The sequence below is a fragment of the Myotis lucifugus genome, unplaced genomic scaffold (assembly GCF_000147115.1).
Source record: "Myotis lucifugus unplaced genomic scaffold, Myoluc2.0 scaffold_0, whole genome shotgun sequence".
NCBI classification, from domain to species: domain Eukaryota; kingdom Metazoa; phylum Chordata; class Mammalia; order Chiroptera; family Vespertilionidae; genus Myotis; species Myotis lucifugus.
Window position 1 is genome coordinate 715,201 of NW_005871048.1, and position 8,048 is coordinate 723,248.

Here is an 8,048-nt window from a genome sequence, read left to right on the forward strand (position 1 = left end):
TGTATTAGGAGAGAAGGGAGATAAAAAGAAAGTTGGCTTCTACCTTCTCAGTGAGAGGAAACAGCAACGGGGACTAGTCTTTTATTTAATTCCTAGTGGCCCAGTGCACGGATTTGTGCACATTGAAAGGAAATTAATTAGAAGAAATATTTTAATATCGCTATTCGCCCTTTCTCTATAATAGAAGTGTCAACCAAATTCACAATCGGCAATGACAGATCAAAACACTCATGTGATTGGTGCCAGCGAGAGCTTTATATGTATTGCGCATGCATGAGTCACCTTAGCCTTTTACATATATAGAAAGTAAACTTGCTTAATTAGACCTGCTTTCTGATGTAGCTAAACTTTTTCCAGCCCAGTGAAGCACCCCAACTTCTCTTTCAGGTAACTGTCAGCAACATAGCAGTAAATATCAACATGAAGCACATTATTATTGTAGATCACACAGGGAGAACAAGGGTAAAATATTTAGCTGCAGCAGTGTTTGACTATATTCTGCGCAGTGAGAAAACCTGAAGTCATTTTCAAGGTCCACCATTTCTTCTTTTCAGTAGGATCAAGTTTCTAAACTTTCTAGATCTCCGTTTTCTGACTAATGGAAAGAAAATAGGATTCCACCGAGTCGCCTGTCTACCTACTCTAGGACTTCTGTGAGGATCAAATGAGATGAGGCATGGGAAAACACTTCACAGACATTTGGTTAAAGTGTAAAATGTTTGCACCTGGCTATAAAGCAAATCGTGTTCCTGGGCTAAAGAAACTGTAAGGAGGCTAGTCGTCACTAGGGAGAGGAAGCCAGGCATTGCTATGTGATGTCATTACCTGGACAGTCGGACACTTAACATATTAGCCTTTTATATAGATTTTTATTATTATTAATATTATTATTCTTTGGCCAAAGCCGGTTTGGCTCAGTGGATAGAGCGTCGGCCTGCGGACTGAAGGGTCCCGGGTTCGATTCCAGTCAAGGGCATGTGCCTGGGTTGTGGGCACATCCCCAGTGGGAGATGTGTAGGAGGCAGCTGATGGATGTTTCTCTCTCATTGATGTTTCTAACTCTCTATCTCTCTCCCTTCCTCTCTGTAAAAAATCAATAAAATATATTTTTAAAAAATATTATTATTCTTTAATCCTCACTCACAGATATTTTTTTTCCAGATTTTCAGACAGAATGGAAGGGAGGAAGGGGGTAGGGGAGAGAGAAACATCCACATGAGAGAGACACATTGATCGGTTGCCTCCCACATGCTCCCCAACTGGACAGGGGATCAATCCACAACTGAGGTACAGACCCTTAGCCAGGAATTGAACCCTGAACCCGTTGGTCCAATGTCTAACCACTGAGCCAAAGCAACCAGGGCTGGGACTAGTCTTTTAGATCCGGGTGAATATATACACCCAGTCCCTGTAATGAAATTCAGGAAGACCACAAAAAGGGCTCAAGTTTTTCGACAGTATTCCACCTATGACTGGGACTGAAAGCAGAAAACCATTTTAGAAAGAAAAGGGAGGAAGAATTTATCTCATTTAATTTAATAGAGCTGTTTGACCTAGTTCTGTGAAACAGGTGTTGTTTCCCCAGGTTTTTTAAAATGAGAGAGAGTACTCATTAAGTTTCTCTGATCTCTGTTATTTGGGTGCTCTTTCATGGTCCCTTTTCCTCTAATTATGACAGCTAAATTTAATATAACAGCTAGAAACCTAATAAAGTGTTTTTTTCTCCTGCCAATTCTAATGTTTATGAGGGGTTTTTTTTCTCCTCCATAAACAAATAGCTTTCTCCATTATCCCAAATATTTTTTTAAGTATATTTTTATTAATTTCAGAATGGAAGGGAGAGAGAAAGAAACATTGATGAGAGAGAATCATTGATCAGCTGCCTCTTGCATGCCCACATTGGGGAATCCAGCCAGCCACCTGGGCATGTGCCCTGACGGGGATCGGACTAAGACCTTCTGGTTTATAGGTCCATGCTCAACCACCGAGCCATACCGGTTGGGCCCAAATATTCTCCCCCCCCCCTCCCCAAATATTCTTAAAATGTGTATGATGCTTACACATTTTGCAATCTATATGTGTACTCTTTTTTTCACTTTACTCTGATATTTTTCATTTTGATAGTTGCTTAGTATTTCATTCCATTAATATCATTATTTGGCACTGGTATTCTCCATTTTTTGTTGTTATAAATATCCCTCACTTTCTCTGCAGAGCCAAAGGTAGGATATTGTCGAGGAACTTTTAGTGATTCTCCTGTAATCTCATTACAGGGAGTAGGAGTAAGTATATTCACCAAGGTCTTAAAGACTAGCCCCAGTTGCTGCATTTTCTCTCATTGTTCTTGGGTACTAACTAAAATGCTAGTTCCCCTCTCTGTATTCAGGAGGTGGGTTGTGTGTTTTTGTAAATCTTTTAACCTTGAACTTTTGCTTCTGCAGTGCTTCCTCTTTCTCATTCAGAAAACCTATTTCCTGCTGAGTCTGCAAATAGGAGACCAGAGACTGGAGATTCTGGCCTTACCCATGGAAACTCAGGCTGATCATGCATCTCAGGAACCTCAGTCCCTGCTTGAGAGTGGTATGGAATAGGGGATTCATTTATTCTTTTATTCAGTCATTCAACAGTCATCTATTGAAATTTCAGGTACTAGGATAACTGCTAGAATCCTGATATGATTAAGGTTTGTGGGTTCCTTGTGCAAGAGTAAGAAAACTTTGATAGTCACCAAATTCCATTTTCTAGGGGCTTTGTAGCAGCCAACAGTGTTTTGGGATTTGTAGATTGGGGGATGGAGTGATATGTCTTCAGTCAGGGATGGGGTGAAGCTCCTAGTTTTCCTCTGGTCTAAGAGAACTTCATGCGATAGTTTGAATTCAGTGATGTGGTGAATGATGGAAGGGATATGAGCAGGACAGCCTGTGTTTCTGGCCAAGTTTGGGAGAATGGACAAGAACACATTCATCACTAATTACAGGACTGGGCAACTTTCATTGAGAGTAGAGTGACTGGAGAGGAGGAAGGGACTGAGGGCAGAGTAGAGAGCAAGAATCAGTAAGGCTTTAGACATCTCTCTTTGGGATGTGCCCACACTAAATGTGCCTGTTATAAGCACCCTTAGTAGCTGCAGAGGAAGTGAGCTTAAAAATGTCAGAGGAGTGGGTCCTAGGTTGTCCCAGGACCCTATGAGTTTTCTGTATGTTGGGAGGCCAGATAGCAGCAGATAGACTCACTCATAGACCCTTTTATTGTCCTCAGGTCTTCCTTCCTCAAAAGTTCCCACATTTTCCAACAAGGACAGTCTGGGGGATGAGATGCTGGCAGCTGCACTCCTAAAGGCCAAGTCCCAGGTAAGCTGTGGTCTTCTTAACCTCATTTCGTTACCATTTTATGGACATTTTTGGTACAGCAACATCCCATGCAATGCCCCAACCACAATTCACTCCATCAGGACTGTGGTCCTTTCCTTCTGAGTAAGACTTTCTTTCTTGGACTGTCATCTCTCTTCACCCTAATTACCTTTCCCCAGATTCCCAAATATTATTCAACCCCATCTCAAATTATTTTTTTTGGTGCTGCCAGTCCTACCCCTGAAATTGCATGCAGGAATGTGTTGTTTCAGGAGTTGGTGACATTTGAGGATGTGGCTGTGTACTTTATCCGGAAGGAGTGGAAGCGTTTGGAGCCTGCTCAGAGGGATCTCTATAGAGATGTGATGCTGGAGAATTATGGGAATGTATTCTCATTGGGTAAGGAGTTAATGCTTTTTCAATAAAACTCCCTTGGCATTTCTTTGCTTCCTTATTTGCTAATAACAGTTGAGTCAGTGAAAATAATTAACTAAGGACTTAGTCTCAGAAAATTCTAACAGTAATAATAGTAACTCCCATTTGTACAGTACTTTGCAGTTTATAAAGAGGTTTCGTATATATATTCTCTCACTTAATCTTCACAGTAACAGCCGTGGAAGTAGCAAGAGTTATCCTCATTTTATAGGTGAGGAAAGGGAGGTCAGAGGTCTTAAGTGTTTTACACATGGTCATATAGCTGGTTGGTGGCAGCTCAAGCCCTGGTCTTTTAAGTCCAAATATGATGCTTTTCCATGCTATTCTTAGAATTTAACATATAATCCAGAGACTTTTCCAAAAGATTAGCATATTGGGATCCTTGAACTTGTGAAGTACTGGTCTGTGCCCAAGTGAACATTCTGGAACTCTGCCTATCTCCTTCCCTTGTCTGTTGAACTGCCTCTAGGGACTTGTTGGTTTGTTCATGATCTAATGCAACTGCTGCTCTGGTAGAAATTTTAATTTGGTATAGGGAGCAATTATCTTTTTAACCTTTAGTCTGTAGACTGTTAATTCCTTGTCTCTTTCCTACTTTCAGTGAAAAAACTTTCCTGAGCAGTGCCAGGTCTTCCCAACTCCTAATTGAGACCTCCCTGACATTTCCTTTCTGTGCCCTGCAGGTCCTAGGTCTGGGATTGAGCTCTGGGCCTGCTTGATATGAGCAGGATAAAACCTTGTTCCATGTTTTTTCCCATGAGCAGTATTCCCATTTCTGTGTTGTTGTGTTGTTTTTTTTAATCTTCATCCGAGGAATGAGGATATTTTTCCATTGATCTTTTTTTAGACCATATAGAAGGGAGGGGGAAAGGGAGGAGAGAGAGAGAAACAGCGATGTGAGAGAGACACATTGATTGGTTGCTTCCCAAACACGCCCTGATTGGAGCCGGGGATCGAACCTGCAACCCAGGTATGTGCCCTTGACTGGGCATCAAACCCGAGATCCTCTGGTGTGCAGACTGACGCTCTAACCACTGAGCTTGCCAACCAGGGCTCCCGTTTCTGTATTTTGACATATCTAGGTTGAGGAAGAGCTGAGGGTCCTGGGTTTGAAGGGAATTAAGAACAGAGAGATTCCGAAAGGTACCTGTTCAGGTGAGGGAGGAATAGCTATTTCTGTTCCTAACACTTTTTTATTGACAGCCTAAAAATGCTAATATCTAGACTCTTTATAGTTATTTTCCGTATGTGAAGTTCCCTTTATTTCTAAGACAGTGAAAATAGAGCAATCAAATATGGAAATTGTTTACATAGTCTCACAGCATAGCCTTCTAGACCTAAGGCCCAGAAATGGACTTTTGCCTGTTTCCTGAATTTGATATATGTGGCACAGCTACAAACAAGTGTTCTTTTCACCTAGGGCTATAGGAGGTCACTAATGACATCAACCTTGGTGTTCCTTCCTGCTCTGCTACTGTTTCTCAACACCTTCCCCACTTTTCTTAAACAGTTCTGGTAGTCACCATCTCCCAAATTATATCTATAGTCTTTAACCTCTCCGAGGACTTTCTCACTTCATTAAACATGTTCCTCCCTGCCTCTACCAGATCCATTCTCTCCTTACAATCCAATTTTCTCTATACTTCTAGCTGTTATCTCAATTTTGCTTCCTGCCTTTCTCCTTCCCTGTTTCCTCTTCTCTTATTTTGCCTTAGCTACACACAGCCTGGGCAGATAAGAGGCATGCCCATGATTATCCTGTCCTCTGGTTTTGATTTTTCCACAAGGAACCAGTGATGTTTGTATTTTGTATTGTGCCAGATGGTGAGACCAGAACTGAGCATGACCAAGAAATTTCTGAAGATACAGAATCAGATGGGGTGCTATTGGGAAGATTCCAAAAGGATATTTCTCAGGGTCTTAAGTTTGAAGAAGCCTATGAAAAAGAAGTCAGTCTCAAGAGGCAGCTGGGGAACTCTTCTGGAGAAAAACTGCATAGGAAGATACAAGATTTTGGTCAAGTGACAATTGAGGAAAAGCTAACCCCCATGATAGAGAGAAGTGAGAAATACGATTTTGGGAACAGCTTCACTGTGAGTTCCAACCTTATTTCACATCAGAGACTTTCTGTGGGAGACAGACCCCATAAGTGTGATGAATGTAGCAAGAGCTTTAATCGAACTTCAGACCTTATTCAACATCAGAGAATTCACACTGGGGAAAAACCCTATGAATGTAGTGAATGTGGGAAGGCTTTCAGCCAGAGCTCACATCTGATTCAGCATCAGAGAATCCACACTGGAGAGAAACCTTATGAATGTAATGATTGTGGGAAGACCTTCAGTTGTAGCTCTGCTCTCATTCTACATAGAAGGATCCACACTGGAGAGAAACCTTATGAATGTAACGAGTGTGGGAAAACCTTTAGCTGGAGCTCCACCCTTACTCATCATCAGAGAATCCACACTGGAGAGAAACCGTATGCTTGTAATGAATGTGGGAAAGCCTTCAGTAGAAGCTCTACCCTCATTCATCACCAGAGAATCCACACTGGAGAGAAGCCCTATGAATGTAATGAGTGTGGGAAGGCCTTCAGCCAGAGCTCACACCTCTACCAGCACCAGAGAATCCACACTGGAGAGAAGCCCTATGAATGTATGGAATGTGGAGGAAAGTTTACCTATAGTTCAGGCCTTATTCAGCATCAAAGAATTCACACAGGGGAGAATCCCTATGAATGTAATGAGTGTGGGAAAGCCTTTAGGTATAGTTCAGCTCTTGTTCGCCATCAGAGAATTCACACTGGAGAGAAGCCTTTGAATGTAATGGGAATGAGCAAAAGTTCTCTCAGAGTTACTGCTGAATTAAATATCAGAGAGTCAACTTGAAAGAGAGCCACACACCTCTTTTTCTCACTTCTTCTGCGTCTGAAGACCCCCTGCCTTACTATAAAAGTATGAACAACTTAGGATGTGTCCCTTCTGATGCAAATCTTCCACTTTAGAGAATGGGGAGAATTGGGCAAATCATCCTGGCACAGTAATTAGCAACCTGGTCAGTTTCCCCAGGAACAATACCAGCCTTAGAAAATTAGAGGCAAGCCGCAGATTAAGTGCTGGAAATGGAGGGAAGCTCTGGGACCAATCACCTTCCATTATGGAAGGGAGTTTGCACTAGACCGTATTTCTCATACCAAGGGAGCCTTTCTTCCCAAGCTGAGGGTGGAAGCACAGTAGGAGTAAAATTCTAAGGATTCCTCTATTGGAGTCAATATAGTCAGCACAGATGGCAGTGGAAAGAATGTTCTGGGTCCTGTTACTGAGAAAGGGAAAAGGAATTTCAAATGCGTTGAAGTAACTACAAGCTGTTAGAAAAAGAAAGGGGAAAGGATGCTGTACGTGGAAGCCACTGTTCCTAGTCCAGCTTTAAGTTTTGATAAGGAAATAGGGTGATGAGGGATTTGTTATTTGATTGGGGGTGAGGAGTTTCTGAAAGCATTCTGGCAATTTTGTTGGAGAACCAAGGACTAACTGGGAAATATAACTAATCAGTAAGTCTAACATGAGGAAATGGATCAAAAGCATTTAGCATTAGTCTTTGTTTTCTTTCCTCTTCTCTCCCTCTTCCTCACCACTCCTGTGGTAAAAAGTTATTTAATTCAAACCCTAGTGACTAAGGATGCTTTTAAGGAGCTTGCTCAGCCAGCTTGCCCTGCCCCCTATGACCTGCCCTCTGTCACATCTGGCCCAGCAGCCAAACTTCTGACCCCACCTCTGACTTCAACAGCAGAGTATGAATGCAAACAAAGAGCAAAGCCCAGAGAAGGAAGGCTCTGGCCTGTGCCTGGTGGCAGGGCTCCTTGCTGGGTTAAGATGGAGCTCCTGAATTTACCAGCTGAAGGGATGACCTCATGATGTTTTCCCAATCCTGCTCATCCTGTAGCATAAATGAAGTGCACTATTAAACAGAATAGTTTTTCAGAAGGAGGGCTTGAATGTGTTTTTGTGTAGGGGCCAAGTTTATTTTAGTTTAAACAGTGACTGTAAATGGAATCTAAAAATTAACCTTAAAAAATTTTTATAGCCAACCATTTCTCTCTTAATCACAAACATGTGACCTCTTTCCCTCAAGACTCCCATTATATTCCCTCTAGATCAGCGGTTCTCAACCTGTGGGTCGTGACCCCTTTGGGGGTCGAACGACCCTTTCACGGGTCGCCTAAGACCATCGGAAAACACATATATAATTAAGTATTGTTTTTGT

General features: G+C 42.0%; 1 protein-coding gene across 6 annotated transcripts in view; it reads left to right on the plus strand.

Moving 5' to 3' along the window:
• The window catches only part of ZNF3 (zinc finger protein 3), a 10,819-nt gene extending 3,051 nt beyond the window's left edge, over nt 1–7,768 (plus strand). For 4 of the 6 annotated variants that reach the window (XM_023761809.1, XM_014453771.2, XM_014453807.2 and 1 more), the window contains exons 3-6: nt 2,442–2,580; nt 3,259–3,350; nt 3,623–3,749; nt 5,607–7,768. In XM_023761809.1, the coding sequence (XP_023617577.1) occupies nt 2,526–2,580; nt 3,259–3,350; nt 3,623–3,749; nt 5,607–6,673 (1,341 nt within the window). In that variant the 5' untranslated portion in view covers nt 2,442–2,525 and the 3' untranslated portion in view covers nt 6,674–7,768. The remainder of the gene's footprint in view (nt 1–2,441; nt 2,581–3,258; nt 3,351–3,622; nt 3,750–5,606) is intronic. The other 2 variants (XM_023761850.1, XM_023761871.1) reach the window with 1 other exon arrangement.
• Nucleotides 7,769–8,048: the final 280 nt, after the last annotated feature.